General features: G+C 43.1%; 1 protein-coding gene across 3 annotated transcripts in view; it reads right to left on the minus strand.

Annotated features, from left to right (window-relative positions):
• LOC139756075 (sodium-independent sulfate anion transporter-like) overlaps positions 1–16,942 on the minus strand; it is a 156,789-nt gene extending 139,847 nt beyond the window's left edge. Inside the window, exons 1-2 of one of the 3 annotated variants that reach the window (XM_071675090.1) lie at positions 16,854–16,942; positions 10,214–10,343 (exon numbers count right to left, since the gene is read on the minus strand). Coding sequence is in view for 2 of the 3 variants with exons in the window: in XM_071675088.1 (XP_071531189.1) it covers positions 16,854–16,920 (67 nt within the window). In the remaining variant the exon portion in view is untranslated. Of the gene's footprint in view, positions 1–2,523; positions 2,645–10,213; positions 10,344–16,853 lie in introns of those variants that run through there. The other 2 variants (XM_071675088.1, XM_071675089.1) reach the window with 2 other exon arrangements.
• Between the last annotated feature and the right edge of the window lie 5,503 nt (positions 16,943–22,445).

Here is a 22,445-nt window from a genome sequence, read left to right on the forward strand (position 1 = left end):
GACCTCTAGTTTGAACAAAGGCACTATGCATGCATGCATTCCGCCAATCCTCAGGTACTTCACCATGATCCATACATACACTGAATATCCTTACCAACCAATCAACAAGTCACCCACTTTTCTTAATAAATTCAACAGCAATACCATCCACTCAAACAGCAATATCATCCACTCAAGCCACCTTGTCACATTTCATCTTTCGCAAGGCTTTCACCACCTCCTCTCCTCCCCAAACCATTCTCCTAGACCCTCTCACTTCGCATAACATCCCGACCAATACAACCTACATCTGCCACTCTATCATTAAACACATTCAACAATCCATCTCCTCCTCATCCCATCACTGCCTGTTATCACTTCCCCTTTACCCCCTTCACTGATGTTCTCACTTGCTCTTGTTATTTTCCCCATTATTCACTTCCAACACATCTTTCTATTCTTCCTTTAAATTTACTAATACTCTCTCACCCAACTCGCATTTGTCCTCTTTATCCTTATTATTATTACCATCATAATGATCATTATCATTATTACTATCATAATGATCATTATCATTATTACTATCATTATCATCATAATTATCATTATTATCATTGTTGTTGGTGTTATTCTGATGCTGTTGTTATTATCATTATCAATATCCCTCACTAGTTCCAGCGCTGTTTACACCACAACACACCAGGTTCCTCACCAGGCACAGGTCTGCCTCCCAACCATCAGCCACTGATGGCAAAATATGGGTACGTCAGGGGTGGGGAGGGTGGGCATCTCACACCCCTACCCCTTCCTTGAGTTATACGATATACAATAACTCATACAAAAATCATATATATATATATATATATATATATATATATATATATATATATATATATATATATATATATATATATATATATATATTATTAAACAATATGACAGCCGTGTTCATCTGACCGACTCCCTTACACATCACTAGTATTTATACTAACAATATCTTTTCTGCTTGCAAAAAGAAAAAGTTTATTCGTTCATTCCATAAAAAAAAACTTGTTGGATTATGGCCAACAGCTGTTGGATGTTATCAAATATCATAAATTCACATTTATTCCGAAACCCTCGCTTCACTTGTGTATAACCGCTAGGTTCAATTTCATGGCAATCTTGATTAAATATCAGTCCTTCAATACAACATCCAAATAACTCCAAAAACGCGATTGCAGCCTTTAAGACACAATGTGTTCCAATACTCTTTTGTTCTGAGCTGTTCATCTCTTGTGAGTTGGTTATTCCACCAACCAACCAACCGACCTCCTCATCCAATTCTGGCTACGCGCCTTACGCAAAATACATTGATCTCTACGCATCGTGCGGAAACCTCAGCTTGAATTAGAGGCGAGCAGACGAAAAATCTTGGTATATACAAACCAAGCGGTAAGAAAGTTAATATATAGATCATACTCCAGGTTGCTATGTTTGGCGTTAACACAGCTGAATCCGTTGATCATGGACGCCACTTGACTTTTTTTTAACGAGAGTGTACAGCATACGAAGCAATTATGCACGTCCTTCATTCAGATGAACTATCAAAAAAAAAGGACAGTGACAGAATGGGGGACCCGCCAATTTCTTCGCTGAGAAAATTCCAGTCTCGTTATTTCATCGCTGGAAAGCTCGTGTTAGGGGAGAGAGAGAGAGAGAGAGAGAGAGAGAGAGAGAGAGAGAGAGAGAGAGAGAGAGAGAGGGGCTGAGTGAGTGCCTAGACACACCCCGCCACACCTCCCAGCCTAGAGACCCTCAAAAAAATACATATATAATGTATACACATATACAAATAATCTCAATTTCTTCACTCACACACACACATAAATGCACACTGTGTGGTCCTCCTGCATGGTCTGCACTATCACACAATGAGACCAACTTGGACGATTACTCCCAGAATGTAAGATTGGGGGAGAGAGGGAAGGTCTCTGGTCTGGGGGGCCTCCCAAAGGCGCGTGTGTTAAAGGGAGATCAATCAACGCACGACAGGTTAGCTTCACTGACCCCCACACCCAACACCCACATCTCACGCCTTCAAAAATCACCTTTGTTTTCAAATAGATATATTTCTTTAAATATATATATATATATATATATATATATATATATATATATATATATATATATATATATATATATACACACACACACACGAGTGTCCTTATTTATTTGTATGTCAGTACATAATAATATTCATACATAAGAGAAGTAATATTCACGGTCCATTTCCTAGTGGATGGTAATGCCACCCCGGCCTTAAAAAAATGAAACGTCTTCAGTCAGCTTCTATGCACCAGGCAGGCACACGGGGGGGGGGGTGTCCCGTATAGCACTATCATGTCCCACCCGGCATCGGCGCGCGGAGGCACTGGGGGATCTATACATCGGGGGGTGTGATGACTTGCCACCGGTGCCTTCCCTCCCTCCCTCCGCGCGCGGGGAGGGAAGGGAGGGTAGGGTGGTGGTGGTGGTCGGGTAACTCAACGGGTCGGTACTTACTGTTGATACTATCTGACTCCATGGTGAGGGTGGTGTGGCGTTCCCCGCCTCTGAGAAAGGACTGACTACACCCGAGGAGCCGTGACGGTACTCTGCCCTCCTCGCCACACACACACACACACCTCACTGGCGGCTGGCTGCACGCGGCAACACCTCCCTCCCTCCCTCCCTCCCACACGACATCAATGCCGTATCAAATGTTTCACTTGCAAAGGATCTCTTGTCCAACTGAAATAGCCAGATATATCCGTCAATTTTACTTCAAGCCACATCCTTTCCTCTCGACTAATTATAAATTTTGGAATGTGAGTCATAGAATGCCATTATGAAATAGTAGGCTAATAGTTTACTGGGTGAGTTCTGAGAGCAAAGTGGAATACATTTAACCAGTGAACGAAAATTACTGAGAAAATCTCCAAAATGTCGAGCCATCGGTGGTCGTTGGTGCCTCCACGATACGTCAGCCTTATGTACCCTTAACATAAGGACCATGGCCACCGCGCATCTCCCCGACCTCACCGGGCAAGAGTCGCCTCTATGCCTCCCGGTATTAAGATCAGGCGGAAACACCTCGGCGGTCAATACACACTCGGAACATACCCGTTTTTTTTAAGTGACCGTAAAAAACATGAACAAAATGATGATAACTTGAAAGTCACTTATAATAGGTATACTTGATTACTTATAATCTTACTGGGGTAATTAAAGAAGCATAAAGTGATAGTCATCCCACTTCATTCGGACGAAGTTCGCTATAAAGAGGTGTCCCATTCCCGACACGTGAAGCGGGAAAATAGTCGTTCACGACACGAGACATTTTCCAGGAATACAGAAGTTGCACCGTGGAGAGAAGTTAGGTCGACACCAATATCTTTTGGGAGGTTCCAGGGTGTTTGGAGACACAAGATCCACAATAGCTTCAAGTCCCCACACACACACACACACACACACACACACACACACACAGCCGCTACCCCTGTCTCCCATGCTCTTACTTGGACGGATGGAAACCATTTTCTATGACGAAAAATCCCCCCCAGTCTTGGCTATAGTACGTTATTTCTCCTTTCATTATATTCTAATACATATGTCTGTCTGGTACATGCAGCATTTTTTTTTTTCTTTCTTCACATTTATGAAAGCGAGAGAAGAAAGGTCAGACTTGGCTATGTGTATTGGTAATGTACATACGAGAATTTGTGATAGGAAATGAATCTCTCTCTCTCTCTCTCTCTCTCTCTCTCTCTCTCTCTCTCTCTCTCTCTCTCTCTCTCTCTCTCTCTCCAACGTCGAAGCATTCCATCACATGCCTCAGCCTCTCCCGACCTCCGTGACCAAGCTAACCATCCATTCAGCCAGCAGCAGTAGCCGCCCTCACAACCATCAATTACACCATACGTGGAGGTCACAAACTCATAAACAAATGCACGTAGATATATATAAAGCGATCGTTTCAGGTGTGCCGCCGACATGAAAAAACTTATGAACAACGTTGCCAATGAGTTAACAGCCGCTTACTACTAGCGAAAACCGGTTTAATAAAGCGAAAATTGCTTCAAATTAGCACGTACGTTATGGATGGGGAGAATATAATACATGTTTACGCAAGAGCTTCTAGCACAATATATTCCGCGGTAAACAAGTATGGAGAGTAGCTGGGCGACCTTAACCTTCTAGTATAAAGGTCTAGGTAAGGTTATTGGTGAATTTAGGTTAACTACGCTTGCGCCTGACCTTTGTAATTAAACTTCGAGGGAGGAAAATTTGTACAGGTGGATGTATGGTGTAAACGTGCTGGCGTTCGTGACCTGAACTTACAGTACGGGTACACGGGCACACGCACGCACGCACTCACGCACGCACGCACAACTCTCAACGCACACGCTTACACGTTTATTCCTGTGACTGTACATTCTGCGCTTCGTATATATATATATATATATATATATATATATATATATATATATATATATATATATATATATTCGTTTCGTACTTGTTCGCCGTTTCCAGCGTTTGCGAGGTAGCACTGCGTACATCCGAAGCCAAGGCCACATCCGCGTTTCTAACTGTCAGTGTAATGCACCGAAAACACAGCTCCCTATCCACATCCAGGCCCCACAGACCTTTCCAAGGTTTACCCCAGACGCTTCACTTGCCCTGGTTCAGTCCACTGACAGCACGTTGCCCTCTGAACACCATAACGCTCCAATTCACTCTATCCCGCGCAAGCCTTTCACCCTCCTGCATGTTCAGCCCGCGATCACTCGAAACCTATTTCACTCTTAATCTTTCATCTTCAATTTGGTCTACCTCTTCTCCTTGCCCCGTCTACTTCTAACATATTTCCTCTCTGTATATCTCACACCTCTCGTTCTCCTCAAATGTTCAAACCATTTCAGCACACCATCTTAGCTCTGCCAACCATGCTCTCCTCGAACCCTACCATTTCTTACTCGATTAAGCCATCTCACACCACAATGTCCTAAAACATATCATTTCCAACACATCTACACTCATCCGCACAGTCTTATCTGTAGTCTATGCCTCGCAACCATATAACATTGTCAGGACTACTATACCTTCAAACATACCTACAACCCAAACTAACTTGTGACAACCCTGCTAAACCTAATAATATTTCTCTTCATATTGACTCTCAACGTTCTACTTTCACACACTTTTCCAAACTCAGTCACCAACTTTTGCAGTTTATCACTCGAATCTGCCACCAGTGCTGTATCATCAGCAAACAGACTCACTAACCCATCCCCTACAGACTGCTTACTCGCCCTTCTCGTCAAGACTTGCATTTACCTCCCACGCCACCTCATCCATAAACAAATCAAACAGCCGTGGTGACATCACACACCCCTGCTGGAGACAATCCTTCACTTGGAACCATTTACTCTCCTCTCTTCCTACTCGCACACATGCATTAAAACCTTTTCAAAAAGTTTTCACAAATTTCCACAGCTTTCCATCCACATCGTATATTCTTAAGACCTTCCACTAGGTATCTATGTCAAACCTATCATACGTGTTCTCTAGATCCGTAAATGCCACAAACAAAACCTTTTTCTATATTTTTTCTCACACATTCTTTAAAGCAAACACCTGATCCACACATCCTCTACCTCTTCTGAAACCACAATGTTTCCCCCAGTTATGGTGTTCTGTACATGTCACTACCCTCCCTTACAATTTACCGGGACATACTATGAAAATCCTAATCAACCAATCAACGACACAGTTACCCCTATCTTGAGAAATACCATCCACTCCAGCCGCCTTGCCACATTTTATCTGACGTAAGACTTTCAACACCTCTTCTCTCTTCATCAAACCACTCTCCATGACTCTCTGAGACACTTCGCATACCACCCAGACGCCTACACACACTTCATTTGCTACCTTATCATCAAATACATTCAACAGTCCTTCAAAATACTCATTCCATCTCCTCCTCATTCCACCACTACTTATTCTGACTTCCCCCTTTGCCCCCTTCACCGATGTTCCCATTTGTTCTCCTTTAACGTACATAACTAACCTCCCTCCAAAACATCTCGATGAAGTTTACTGATGATCGCCCACTCCATCTCCCATTTGCCATCTTTTACAATCCTTGCATCTTCCTCTTCACCGCCTGCCGTTTTCTTTTAAGTATCTCCCATTCACTTCCACTCCTTCCCTGTAAGCACAGCCCATATACCTCTCTATTCTTTCGTTGTCGATTCACTTCATTCCACCATTCACTACCCTATCTAATCTACCCGTATCCCACCTTACGCATCCCACCTTACGCATGTCACATTCATCTCTTGCACATACATGCCAGCACTGCTTCCCTAAACACCAGCCGTTCCTCACCCACTCCCTTACTTCATTTATTCTCGCTTTTTCCATTCTACACTCAATCCTCGGCATTTCTTCACACAAGTCTCTTTTCCAAGCTCACAAACTCTCACCGCTCTCTCTTCTTACCCTGAGCGTTTCCTCTTTCCTGAAAACTATATAAATCTTCACCTTCGCCTCCACAAGGTAATGAACAGACATCCCACCAGCTGCCCCTCTCAGCACATTAACATCCACTGTATATCACCAATGAGGTGGTGTTGATATACCCATATCTCTTTCAACAAAGTATCGTCTAGCGGTCGCGAAATATTTTTTTTTTTTTTATACTTTGTCGCTGTCTCCCGCGTTTGCGAGGTAGCGCAAGGAAACAGACGAAAGAAATGGCCCAACCCCCCCCCCAAACACATGTACATACACACGTCCACACACGCAAATATACATACCTACACAGCTTTCCATGGTTTACCCCGGACGCTTCACATGCCCTGGTTCAATCCACTGACAGCACGTCAACCCCTGTATACCACATCACTCCAATTCGCTCTATTTCTTGCCCTCCTTTCACCCTCCTGCATGTTCAGGCCCCGATCACACAAAATCCTTTTCACTCCATCTTTCCACCTCCAATTTGGTCTCCCTCTTCTCCTCGTTCCCTCCACCTCCGACACATATATCCTCTTGGTCAATCTTTCCTCACTCATTCTCTCCATGTGCCCAAACCATTTCAAAACACCCTCTTCTGCTCTCTCAACCACGCTCTTTTTATTTCCACACATCTCTCTTACCCTTACGTTACTTACTCGATCAAACCACCTCACACCACACATTGTCCTCAAGCATCTCATTTCCAGCACATCCAACCTCCTGCGCACAACTCTATCCATAGCCCACGCCTCGCAACCATACAACATTGTTGGAACCACTATTCCTTCAAACATACCCATTTTTGCTTTCCGGGATAATGTTCTCGACTTCCACACATTTTTCAAGGCTCCCAAAATTTTCGCCCCCTCCCCCACCCTATGATCCACTTCCGCTTCCATGGTTCCATCCGCTGCCAGATCCACTCCCAGATATCTAAAACACTTCACTTCCTCCAGTTTTTCTCCATTCAAACTCACCTCCCAATTGACTTGAACCTCAACCCTACAGTACCTAATAACCTTGCTCTTATTCACATTTACTCTTAACTTTCTTCTTCCACACACTTTACCAAACTCCGTCACCAGCTTCTGCAGTTTCTCACATGAATCCGCCACCAGCGCTGTATCATCAGCGAACAACAACTGACTCACTTCCCAAGCTCTCTCATCCCCAACAGACTTCATACTTGCCCCTCTTTCCAAAACTCTTGCATTCACCTCCCTAACAACCCCATCCATAAACAAATTAAACAACCATGGAGACATCACACACCCCTGCCGCAAACCTACATTCACTGAGAACCAATCACTTTCCTCTCTTCCTACACGTACACATGCCTTACATCCTCGATAAAAACTTTTCACTGCTTCTAACAACTTGCCTCCCACACCATATATTCTTAATACCTTCCACAGAAATATATATATATATATATATATATATATATATATATATATATATATATATATATATATATATAATACATAAATGCAAGTTATAAAGATATGAAAGTATCAAGAAATGAAATTAGAAAACGAAATCCACCAAACGTCGCCATCTTTGTTTACATTCTGCCTCGTGTGTACATCCCGCCATAGTCCGCGTCAATTTGTTGTCTCCGTCGCTCTATTTTCAACCATATCCTACGTGTGTTTAGAAATCATTTCAAACTTACCATGTCTGGAGGAACAGCATGCATGGTGCGAGGAAAAAGTAAAACAACCAAGATGGCCGGGAAAGTGATTGATTAATACACTTTAAAAATGTAAATGTTAGCGGAGGGGCGAGGCAAGACGGACGTCACGCACGAGTGGGTCCGTCACTTAGATTAGCTTCGTTTACCATGAAAACGATACTTGATAACGATAAGGGGATGAAAAAAGAACCAAGCAGTCCACTACGTCCTTCGTCGCAACGAAGGCTTTTTTTTAATCCCCCACACAAAGAATAAGCTGCTGGGGACCACGGCGAACACTGTCACTGACGTGGGCACTCGCGGGGGCGCGGCAGTATGACCAAACACAGCAAACTCCAACAGACTTGTTAAATGCTGAGTGAATTTTGTTTCACACATTTATATTAGAACTGATATTTTTTGTTTTCTCAATAAAACGCCATCATGACATCTGCAGAGCCTATGCTGTTACCCGAGGGAAGCCATTCTAAATCACTTTCTAGCGTGAGACTTGACACTTGTCAAGAATGCATCTTCATAGGCATGTTTATAACAACCCCTGTAAACATATTTTTCACTTACCGGGCACTCATCAGGAATGTGTCCTGTTAAAGGATCTCTCTCTCTCTCTCTCTCTCTCTCTCTCTCTCTCTATATATATATATATATATATATATATATATATATATATATATATATATATATATATATATATATATATATTTCTTTTCTTTCTTTCAAACTATTCGCCATTTCCCGCGTTAGCGAGGTAGCGTTAAGAACATAGGACTGGGCCTTTGAGGGAACATCCTCACCTGGCCCCCTTCTCCGTTCCTTCTTTTGGAAAAATAATAAAAAAAAAAAATGATGAAAGGGGAGGATTTCCAGCCCCCGCTAAAAAAAACACTTAACTTCCTCCAAGTTTTCTCCAATCAAACTCATCCTCCCAACTAACCTGTCCCTCAATCCTGCTAAACCTAATAACCTTGCATTTATTCACATTTACTCTCAAATTTTCATACACATTTCCAACCTCAGTCTTCAACTTCTTCCTTTTCTCATTCAAATCTGCCACCAGTGCTGCCATCAGGAAACAAATGACTCACTTCCCAAGCCCCCTCAACCTCTACAGACTGCAAACTTCTTCCCAAGGAGAATGAACAGCTACATGGACTGTGAACGGATTGCCACGACTAGAATTCAAACATACGTATGTAGTGACTGCGTCGCGACCGAACAGCTGAGTTGACTGGACCCACTGCCTGCAACCAGCATTCGAACCTATGCGCTCGACTCAGGGCGACCCGTGAATGCTAAACGATACACCACGGAGGTACCCTCAGTCTATAACGGTTATACCACGGATATATATATATATATATATATATATATATATATATATATATATATATATATATATATATATTTAACTAAACCTCCACCCCCTTGAAGGGGCTACTCCAGTTTCGAGGCTGCGCTCCAAGCGGGTGAAGGTTAAACTCGTCTCCTGTTTGGGCGGGCATGAAGATCCTTGACGACGCTGTGCTCTTTTCCGCCTAGTGACCACGGTACAGCCTAGTCAAAAAGACTTCCCGCGCGCGGCGGCGGCGTGCGTCCTCAACACGCAGGCAAAGGTCCACATCTACATCACTGAATCCTAGTATTAAGCTGAGCACAGTACCTCTCGTCTTGGAACACTTACGTCATGTATTATAGGCAGAATATTAGCTGGGAATAATTAAACCTTACGTCCAGAGCAAGCTGTCCACACATGCCCAACGTAAGGCAGATTGGATTACTGAGCAGCAACACTGTTGGCTTCGGAGAGAGAGAGAGAGAGAGAGAGAGAGAGAGAGAGAGAGAGAGAGAGAGAGAGAGAATCCAGGCAATGGATTAATTATATGATAACTTTCTTAATAACATCATCACACCCCTTCTACCTACCTACGGTAATTCTGGGCCAGACCTATGTAGATCTTATACGAACTGAAGGAAAAGCCGCCAACATACCTTACGGATCTGATGTTGAAATTGCTTTCGAGGAATTACCGTACTGGTTGTTCTTAACGCCCGCGCATCATGGCTGACTTAGTGTTCAAAGTATCGCTCCGCCCCGTTGCCGGACGCCACTCTCTCTAACCTGTAACATAAACCTTGGTCGTAACTCGAAAAGTTTAAGCAAGATATTAGTGATATTTATTTCCTGCCGTCTAAATAACTGAATGGCAAGAGACCTATATGGATTTTGCCTGACTTATGCCCGTAATAAAAAAGGCTTAACGTGGAGCATAAACTTGGAAACTAAACTTGCAATGGAACTCAATACATACATCTTTTTTAATATATTCCTAGTAATATTTCCAACCATTGTTATTTCACTGCCCTTAACTATGCTGCACTGCGCACTGCAGGCGACGCAAGCGTTTCCAGGAACGTAACCACAGACGCTGGACGTTCGTTGACCAGGTGTTGACAAGATGAGTGTGAAGTATGCAACATCCTCCTCCTCATTAAGGATTACACTTAAACTGCCAGTATGAGCGTTACACACACACACACACACACACAGGCTGGAGAATACGTCACATTGCTGGATCATCCCATTATATAGGCTGGAGAATACGTCACACTGCTGGATCATCCCATTATATATAAGTCTGAAGTATCTATCTTTGTTCCCAGTTGTAAATCCAAGATATGGAAGTCATGAACACATTTTGATGCTCAAATGGGCATAATAGTTTCCGATAAATCACACAATGTAATGCCTCAATAACATCGAAGTAAACGTCGCTAGGCTATATCCTAACTTCTAATGTAAACTGTGTATATCTTAACGTCGCTAAGCTATACTTCGGCTAGGCTATACCTTAACCTCTAATGTAAACTATGTACATCTTAATGTTGCAAGGCTATGCTTCGGCTAACCTAAACCTTAACTTTTAATGTAAACTATGTACATCTTACGACGCTAGGCTATACTTCGGCTAAGCTAAACCTTAACTTCTAATGTATACAGTGTACATCTTAACGTCGCTAGGTTATACCTTAAACTTTAATTTAAACTGTGTACATCTTAAAGTCGCTACGCTATACTTCGACTAGGCTATAACTATTCTTCTAATGTAAACTGTGTACATCTTAACGTCGCTACGCTAACTTCGACTAGGCTATACCTTAACTTCTAATGTAAACTGTTTACATCTTAGCCACAATTCCCTTTACCCAACCGAACTGGTGATTCACATTTTGTCCCGCTTCACAAGTGTTGTGGAGCGTCGTGAGAATACACGAGATAGGTTTTATGAATTCTCGTTCTTAGAATATAGATAAGATCGCATTCATCATACTCGTGGGAGTGGCTGGCTGGAAGCATGTATTGTGTGTGCTGGTGAGAGTACAGCACCACGACCCACACCCTACACCAGTGACTTCCACAACACATCCCTCACCCACATACCCTCCGCCTCCACAATCTGCCACCCATCACGCACGCACATACCCTCCACCATCTCCACAATCCGTCATCATTAAGTCCACTTTCCACCCCTTTACAGGGTGGATCAGGCACTGCCTTCCACGCAACTTAAAAGTCTGAGAGGTGAAGAACCACTTCGGGTGTCCTACAGCGCCCTCTGTGGTCATGACCCGTAAGGGGAGATGTCCTCCCAAGCAGACGCAAGGGTTCGAGTCCGCAGGTGCTGCTCTTAAAAGATCTGCGCCACTGAAGACATACACCACACACCAGGCCTCTTGCATGAGCCATGGTCATCAAGCAAGCGTCAGCCAGCCTGCACAGGCACACACACACACACACACACACACCAGCCTAGATGACCCAAGTCATCATACCAAGTGGTATTTTCCCTCCCACTCCACCACCTGTGTGTTGACGGTGTCTGGGTACTGAAATGTGACCGATTCTGCCACAATGAGAGGTTGGCACGGGTACGTCCGGTCTCCGGATGATAACGGGGTTCCGTACAGAAAACCCCGGCCGGAGAGAGGACCATAGACCGTGTGCAGGGAGGGGCTGTGTGTGTGTGTGTGTGTGTGTCCTGCGCCTGACGTACGTTTTCCCCCAACTTCCCACGATCGCAAGACTTGCCCCCCCTCCCTCGCCCTCCCCCTCCTCAACACTCTGCAGGAAGTGGCCCCCATGGAAGTCTAGGAGAACAGGAAGTGACGCAGAGGTCAGTGGTCAGAGGTTACGCTTTCATTTGTAATGTGACATTCTCTCATGACATTGACTAACCACACACGGGGGTCAGGACGACCTGTTCCTGCCACGACCTCGATTGACGACAACCTTGACTGGCACCGCCAGGGCAGGGAGGTAGGTGTGTGTGTGTGTGTGTGTGTGTGTGTGTTGGAGGCGCCCTCCATCAATCACACCCCCGGGGAGGTAACCTCACCATGACACGCGGAACTGACCTGGTACACCACAACCCAAGCCTGCATTGACATCACCAAAGACCCTCAGCAGACATCATGAACCATAGAGCCATTCATTCTTTTTTTTTCCCTCAGACAAATGGAAACAGTTCATTCCTGTGCCTTGTTGCAGTTCATTCCTGTGCCTTGTTGCAGTTCATTCCTGTGCCTTGTTGCAGTTCATTCCTGTGCCTTGTTGCAGTTCATTCCTGTGCCTTGTTGCAGTTCATTCCTGTGCCTTGTTGCAGTTCATTCCTGTGCCTTGTTGAAGTTCATTCCTGTGCCTTGTTGAAGTTCATTCCTGTGCCTTGTTGCAGTTCATTCCTGTGCCTTGTTGAAGTTCATTCCTGTGCCTTGTTGCAGCTCATTCCTGTGCCTTGTTGCAGTTCATTCCTGTACCTTGGTGCAGTTCATTCCTGTGCCTTGGTCACCTGAAGGTGTAGACTAAAATCTACCCGTCCATTGTCTCTTCTGCTAGGCATCCTGTGCGACCCTGGACATCATACCTCAGAACTCGTCTCCAGCAATCGTGGGGGAACGCCTCTGTCAGTTTGGGGTTCCCAGCGCCCGAGTTGTGGTCACAGGTCAGCTGCCTGAGGAGGGAGGAGGAGGGAGGTCTCTCACAGTACGGGTCGTTGACGTGGGTGTGACGCGTAGTGTTTCTATGGTCGAGACCCACTTACGGTACGACCCGACCCTCCTCCTCCTCTCTCTGCCCCTCTAGCAACCTTGCGATGGTTACCGCCAGGTCGGGATCCGTCCTAAGCGTTGCAGAACACAATGTCAGCATCAACAAAGACAAGTCATCACCTTCCCCGCAGCACAATGTTCAGGGCCACCTCCACCACCACCACTGGGATTGAGGGCGAGGAAAGGATGAAGAAGTAGGCTGCACCAGGGAGCTGAACACACACACACACACACACACACACATACACACATACAGAACCAGTCACCAGTGGAGTGCCGCGGGGTCCTGTTCTGAGACAATTACACTTCGTGGTCTATTATGTGAATGAATGACTTGCCACGAGAAACGGATCCCCAACATGGAAGAGTCTACAGATAATGAGGGAAGCGAAGAGCGAGGAGGACTGCATCCACTTACAAGGGGACCTAAAACAGACTCCAAAACTGGACTAATACCGTGCTTCATGAAATTCAGTTCGAGTAAATGTTCAGAGGATGGGAGACAGCAAAAGATCTCTATATGAATACCATCCTACAGGCAGTACGCTGCAGGGATCTCTGGGTGAGGAAATGAAAGCCGACATTGTCTCTTAACATGTCGTCAAAGTCCCACCGTAAAAGAACAGTAAAAGGAGACAAGCTGTCATCTGGCCAGTACTAGGAATGTATTCAACTGTGAGGATAAGCAAATATATATATATATATATATATATATATATATATATATATATATATATATATATATATATATATAGCAAACTGTCCACATCCTACATTGGGCCAAAAGTAGATAAAGCTTCTCAAGTTTCGTCGGCGAACTTACAAGCGCAAAAAGGGTAATCGAGAAGGTCCCCAGCGTGTCAACAAACTTGGTGCCAGAATACAATTAACTGCGTTACGGAGAAAGGGTAAAGGACTTAAGTCTGTCCACCATGGTAGAAAGACGATCCAATCACCTTCATTTTCTAAATCGATTTGATGTAGACAGTGAACAAGTCTTCGTACAATGCAAGGATAGAACAACAAGAGGACAGAACATGATATTAAGCACGAAACTTGTTCGAAAACATACAATGTACTTCTTTGGTTATATATAAGCAGTGGAAGGAAGGAATAAACAAAGCTTCGAGATTGTGAATGTGGTCAGGGTACGTAAGTTTAAAAGATGAGTGACAGAGTCGAAGAAACGAGGCCTTTCGAGGGCAGAGCCTCCTCCCTGAACATAATAGTAGATAAACTCAAACACACACACGCGCGCGCGCGCGAAACACTTACCACACTGGTCAGTTCGAATCTCTCCTCATGTCACTAGGCCCTCACCTGACACCCAAGCCACCGCTGCCTCCTTCTGCCATTCGAGATCCCTCGTCCCCAAGTTTGAGTTCGTCACTATGCAGCCAGTCCGTCCGCGCTCGATGCAGACTCCTCCCAAGCAATGCGATCATCAATAATCAATAGATTGCGAGCCTAGTCTGTTTAGCCTCATTTACCCCGCCTCTTTAAACAGCCCCACTGTTTATATATCCAGCGGATGGCACCACCTCCCTGACGGACCAATATCCACCCGAGTGGGTCCTGAGGAAAACGAACCCCGATTCCTCGTCTGACGTCGAACCGACTCCTTCCTTATGTCTGACGGTAACATTGTGTCTGAATGAAGGACGGGAGGCTGTTGTGTAAATGCGTATGTGCGTCCCCTTAGCTGATGCGTATCTGGAAAGGACATCAACAAAATCGAGTGATGTAGAAGAAATCAGGGATCAACACTACATATGGTAAGACCTGGCAACCAGAATACCCTTTTGTTCCATTGGGTTCGGAGACGCTGGAAGCATCGGGAAGGAACGTTTCTCTATTTACCTAGCTCATCGAGCTGAGGATATGAGAGCAGCCAGCTTTCTATTTCACCGCCTCAGCATGGCTATCCAGCGAGGAATTGTGCGCTGCATTTACAGCCTATTTTGTCTCTCCTTAGAACATCTGAAATCTTTACTTTGAAGACTTTTCATAATCCTTAACCCACGTTAATTGGGAAAATATGAAAAAAAAAGAGGTAGGTATTGGGAAAAAATATCAAATTCATCAAAAATAGAAATTCTCACGACAAAGTTGTTCACCTTGAGGGAAAACTATACAGTTTCCCTCGGCGTCCACTTCCAAGCTTCCGCCTCCAACTCCTTGGTGAAGTTCTACGTCCGAGTTCAGTTTTCGGTCATTATATATGATGTATGGTCAACTTATGCAGATGCGCAGCGACGAGTGTTTCAGCAATTCGCCATAAGTTGGTCACTTTCACCTACATTCCACGCCTCAAGAGGCGAACTTCACTAAAGCTATGCAAGCCGAAACGTTAAGAGGATTAAAACTCAAAAAGAAAAAAAAAAAAACACCTGAGTTCACCCCTCATCCTAATCCACACAGACTACGTCCGGACCCCGCATTCACTCTCCAGCTGTCACGTATAACGGAACGAAACCAGAGCCCCTCCATCCTCAACCATCCCCCCTCCCCCCACTCAGACCTCTCCGTGGTTTCCTCTGAATGCATCCTATGCCCTGGATCAGTCCACTGACAGCACGTCGCCCCTTGTATACCACATCGTTCCAATTCTTTCTATTCCACCGTCCTCTTCATACCCTCCTTCATGTTTAAGCCCCGATGTCTCAAAGCATGTCTCATTCCATTCCCTCCCGCCTTAATTTCCCAGTTACCTCCAATGCCGACCACGTATTCCGTCTTAGCCATCTTCTCCACATGTCCAAACCATTCCAGTTTACCCTCTTCAGTTCTTATACGTGCTCCTCTTAACTACCACACATTTTTCTTACCCTATCATTTTTTGTTCGATCAAATCCCTCACACCACATATTACACATCAAATAATAATTGCTTAATCTTATATCTTAAAAATAAATCAATATATCCAGCTCCACAGATGTCTGCTCCCTCTGGGAGACAAACAAAAAGCTGACATGAAGCCAAGACGTAAACAAAAAGTACAAGATTACTGTAAATATTTCCTAAAAAAAAAATATGAATATCAGCCAAATCATGGGCGCTTCCTAGAAATACCTCATCCCACAATTCTCGGTATTAAGAACCTTTTCTAGCCTTAGGTATTGTTGAATAAATCCAGTGATTATGAGATGCCTGTGTGTGTGTGTGTGTGTGTGTGTGTGTGTGTGTACATGCAAGTATATATATAGTTGTGTTATTGGGTATACATACTGGTAAGCAAATAAATGTAGGTATGTTACATGTAAGTGTGTATATATGTGCAAGTAAGCATTTTTCTATATAAACATGAGCTTGTGGGTATCTGCATATAAAAACATGTATACACTTTGCCAATAAGCTGGTTAAGTACCACGTAAATCTTAAATCCTTACCTAACGTTTCATGTAACTTACCTAATGACCACAATTGTACTTTAATCTTTCGTATCTAATGACTAAAAAAAACATTCAAACCTGCCTTTCCTACACAGCATCACTGAAGCCAACTCAATGATTGTATTTTTACTCACCTGTCAGCAGCTTAGGGGGGTAAAAAAAAAAAAAAAAATCAAAACCGGCTCGGAGAAAGGAGCGCATGTGCTCCCCAACTCGAGTGCTGTACGTCTCAAAAATTGATGTCGGCGATCCTGCTTTATTTATTAACTCTAAGTACTATGTCCTCTTTTACTGACCTAATTATTCTTCACAACTACCCACAGAAACCTTATTTTGACCCTCACGCTCGATACTAGTTAATTGGCTTCTTTTCATAAGCATAGAATAAACTCAACTAGACGTTTGTATAATATATAATCAGAATTTAATAAAGTTATCAATCGTATCTCCGCCAACAAAATGTATGGTAACGCTACGCCATTTCCGGTATACCCAAACCATTGCAATTTTTCAACATGTCTTCTAAATGTTTCAGGTTAATTATTTATCTTGCTACATCCTTCCAGCTGTTCCTTTATCAAACCTTTTGTTCTAAAACTCTCTAGGCGACTTATGTTTCACACGATCCAGTTTCCGCATGTAACTACATGAAAACGATATATATTACTGCCAACCATTAGTGGCCTGTCAATGTACGACTGTGGCCTACTTTAAAAACGATCTTTGTCCTGTTCTTTCTGGAATCTGCAACTCTTCTTATACATTTCTCCAACTATTAGTTCCTGACTCTCCTTAAGCCTCGCTATTCTTTAATGTAGAACAATGTGGAAATTTCAATCGCGGTTGTGAATACGCGAAGGCAATGACGTCACTTCTGCAAGTAGTGCCCTTTTACGGAATCTGTAGTTATTATGCAACTTTCTCCTAATTATCATTTAGTTCATAACGCTTCCTATTCTTGTTGTTTCTAATCCGTTATAAATGAGCGAGTTTCATTAATAATTGAATAAACGAAACATAACATATATGTAAAACATACAAACCTCCAACAGCCAGGATAGAAACCGGGACACCTGTGCAACAGGCGGAAGCGATACCGCTAGGTTATGATTGCCACTAAGAATTGAAATGACTTTTCGAATACTATGTACTCGAATACCCTTCGTCTCATGTTGGTGAGCAACGGGGTCTACACCGGTCATTTCCCATCAGGCTCACACAGCCAGCAGATAGCATTTTACAGAGCCTGGCTGTGTGAACCTGATGGGAAATGACCGGTGTAGACCCCGTTGTTCACCAAAGTGAGACGAAGGGTATTCGACTATATAGTATTCGAAGTCATTTCTCTATTAGGGACGATCATAGCCTAGCGGTAGTCCTCCCGCCTGTTGCACATGGGTACCGGGTTCGATCCTGGCTGTTGGAGGTTTGTATGTTCTATGAAGGTGTGCGTTCACACACACACACACATATAAATATATATATATATATATATATATATATATATATATATATTCCTATGAGTCCAAGGGGAAACAAGACACCATAAGTTCCCAAATGCACTTTCGTGTAATAATCACATCATCAGGGGAGATACAAGAGAGAAATATAACAGTCAGTTGATATACAACGAAGAGACGTAGCTAGGACTCCCCTTGGTAAACAAATAACTCCCCGGATGTAGGTCGAGTGCGCTCGAGTCTGGCAACAAGTGTATCATAAACTTATGTGGACCACAAGGGGAACTGTTGACAAATTTCATCAACGATAAAGCTATCCAATTTGTATAAACCTTCACTAATATTAAGGTTACAATTCTTTGTGTATCTAATGACAGAAGATTCAATGATATTGCTCGTGGAGCAGGAGCTAGAGTTAATAACTGAGATGGCATCACTCCAGTCAATACAATGACCATAAGCAACAAGACACACACACACACACACACACACACACCTGGACGTGTGAAATATGAAATCATATAACTACACTCCGATGTGTATTCTGGATCAGTCCATGTACCCCCCTGGGACGCCTATGTGTGACAGGTGTGTGAGAGACTAGAGGCGCGAGTGCCCGCTAGATATAACGCTATGTCCACGCGCTGGAACATGTGAGTCGTCCAGGCTTCCAGCACCAACCAACCTTCTAGCCGATGGATGGGTCACGGGGTTCGCGCCCGCTGAGTCCTGGAAAGTCGATCTCTGGTCTAGACGGAGGATAATGGGGTAATGGTAAATAGGAGATAGTAAGGGAAGGGTCGTAGTTTATGATTGGGGAAATTGTCGAGATGATGAGTTAGGGAAATTAACTTAGCGCTCAAGATAGCGAAAACAGGAGAAAGTAAAAAATGATTAGGTATTTAGGTTAACTCTGTGAACACGACGGTACGACCTTTGGGTGTGAAGGATCAAGTCAAAGGCTAGATTATGAACACTTCAGGATCGAATTGTTGTGTTCAAGGGTCATACCGTGGTGCTTAAGGGTCATACCATTGTGTTCAAGGGTCATACTGTTGTGTTCAAGGGTCATACCATTGTGTTCAAGGGTCATACCGTTGTGTTCAAGGATCACACCGTTGTGTTCAAGGATCATACCGTTGTGTTCAAGGGTCATACCGTTGTGTTCAAGGATCACACCGTTGTGTTCAAGGGTCATACCGTTGTGTTCAAGGGTCATACCGGTGTTCGAGAATCATACCATTGTGTTCAAGGATCATACCGTTGTGTTCAAGGGTCATACCGTTGTGTTCAAGGATCATACCGTTGTGTTCAAGGGTCATACCGTTGTGTTCAAGGATCATACCGTTATGTTCAAGGATCATACCGTTATGTTCAAGAATCATACCGTTGTGCTCAAGGATCATACCGTTACGTTCAAGCTTCATACCGTTGTGCTCAAGGGTCAATACCGTTGTGTTCAAGGATCATACCGTTACGTTCAAAGATCATACCGTTACGTTCAAGGATCATACCGTTGTGCTCAAGGATCATACCGTTACGTTCAAGGATCATACCGTTGTGTTCAAGGGGTTGAAATGACAAGGAGAAAATCCCGTCGAGAAAAATGAGAGAGAAACGGACAAAGAAATAACAAAGTCCACAGAAAATACGAAAGACATTAAATCGTAAAGAGAAAAAGTGCATATCACTTACAGACAAATGTTATCAGAACACACAACAGATAAATGAAATATGTGAAGGCTTTAAAATGCACCATCATGTAACCCAGCCTGAGAGAATGTGAACCGTTGAGCTGCTCGGTCGATGGAGGATTTTGACAATACTGTATTACAAACGAAGTTAGGCTAAGCTAGGCTACGTGATTAAGTTAGGTTTGGTGGTTAGGTTTGGGTTAGGTAATAGGTTTGGTGGTTAGGTTGGGTTAGGTAATAGGTTTGGTGGTTAGGTTGGGTTAGGTATTAGGTTTGGTGGTTAGGTTGGGTTAGGTAATAGGTTTGGTGGTTAGGTTGGGTTAGGTATTAGGTTTGGTGGTTAGGTTGGGTTAGGTATTAGGTTTGGTGGTTAGGTTAGATTAGGCTTGGTTAATAGTTAGATTAGTTTAAGTTAATAGGTTTGGTGGTTAAGTTAGATTAGGTTAATAGGTTTGGTGATTAGGTTGATAGGTTTGATGGTTAGGTTAGATTAGGTCAGGTTAATAGGTTTGGTGGTTAGGTTAGGTTAGGTTGATAGGTTTGGTGGTTGAGTTAGGTTAATAGTTTTGCTGTTTAGGATGCGAGTGTGAATGTGTACATGTGTATATGTGTGTGTCTGTGTATGTATATGTGTGTGTGTGTTGATATGTATACGTATGTATATGTGCGTGTGTGAGCGTTTGTATGTGTATGTGTGTATATGAGTGGATGGGCCTGTTTCCGTTCGAGGTGGAGCCAGGAAAATTGAAGTGCATTGCACGTGGCAGCTAAAGACTGAGTGTGAACGAATGGGGCCTTTTTATTTTTGTCTGTTTTCCTGGCACTACTTTGCTGATGCAGGTGGCTAGGTTAGATTAGGTTAGGTCAATGATTTGGTAGTTAGATTAGGTTAGGTCAATGGTTTGTGTAGTTAGGTTAGGTCAATAGTTTGTGTAGTTAGGTTAAATTAGGTTAGGTCAATAGGTTTGGTAGTTAGGTTTGATTAGGTTAAGTTAATTGGTTTGGCGAGGTTGAACAATAGGTAGTTATGATAGACATTATGGTTCACAGGATAGGTTTGGGAGAGAAGTATGAGTAACATCTTGGAAGAAGAAGAAAAAAAACCCACACAAAACAGTCCATTCCTTGTCATGATGTTGCAGAAGGGAGAAAAAGTTGATTTCATTCGATCCAGGGCACATTTGATACACCCTCACCCCGGTATATAATTAGCCCTTGAGCCGCAGGAGGTCGCCAGGTACCTCTGTGACTTATGGCAGCCCCCAGAAGAACAACGTAAGGGCCAAGTGAAAACTGAAAGCCGGAAGAGAAACAAGCTGCCATCTTTTTTTTCTTTCTTTTCTTCATTCACTTGACTTGGTGACATTTGTTTCAAGAAAACGCCGGTCGCTGGAAATGTAAAGAATTTCTTCAGAAATACTTCTTAATGATACCATATCTTTTTTTTTTTTTTGTCATACCTTGAGCACAACAATACGTGAGCAAGAAGAAGAGATCGGTGATAGGATACGTCCTTTTGGGTACGATGAGCCAACCCCACAGGCCAGACGCCATTAACACGAATGCAATTCTGAAATTCAGTTTACCTGTCGTTCGCCATTAAATGCATCCCACTTTCTTTTCATTTCAATTTTGGAATTAGTGAGGTTTGAATATCGGGAACAATTTAACGTTGGGATAGAGATACCTTCTGTCTCTAACTGTTTATCTTGTTATGATCTTATTTGGATCACTGAAAGATTCGCTCCCACCCTGAGTTTTTCTAAGCTAGGTTAGGTTTACACCCTAACAATCTAATCTAACCTACTTAAGTCACCCTAACAATCTAATCTAACATACTCAATCCCCCCCTAACAATCTAATCTAACCTACCTTAGCCCCCTAGCGATCTAATTTAACATACCCAAGCCCTCTTAACAATATAACCTAACATACCCAATCCCCCTAAAATTTAATCTAACATACCCTAACCCCGCTAACAATCTAATCTAATATACCCAAGCCCCCTAACGACCTAATCTAAAATATCTAAGCCCTCCTAACAAATTAATCTAACATACCCAAGCCCTCCTAACATCTAATCTAACCTACTTAAGTCACCCTAACAATCTAATCTAACCTACTTAAGTCACCCTAACAATCTAATCTAACCTACTTAAGTCACCCTAACAATCTAATCTAACCTACTTAAGTCACCCTAACAATCTAATCTAACCTACTTAAGTCACCCTAACAATCTAATCTAACCTACTTAAGTCACCCTAACAATCTAATCTAACCTACTTAAGTCACCCTAACAATCTAATCTAACCTACTTAAGTCACCCTAACAATCTAATCTAACCTACTTAAGTCACCCTAACAATCTAATCTAACCTACTTAAGTCACCCTAACAATCTAATCTAACCTACTTAAGTCACCCTAACAATCTAATCTAACCTACTTAAGTCACCCTAACAATCTAATCTAACCTACTTAAGTCACCCTAACAATCTAATCTAACCTACTTAAGTCACCCTAACAATCTAATCTAACCTACTTAAGTCACCCTAACAATCTAATCTAACCTACT

This window comes from Panulirus ornatus, chromosome 20, assembly GCF_036320965.1.
Source record: "Panulirus ornatus isolate Po-2019 chromosome 20, ASM3632096v1, whole genome shotgun sequence".
In the NCBI taxonomy this organism is placed as follows: domain Eukaryota; kingdom Metazoa; phylum Arthropoda; class Malacostraca; order Decapoda; family Palinuridae; genus Panulirus; species Panulirus ornatus.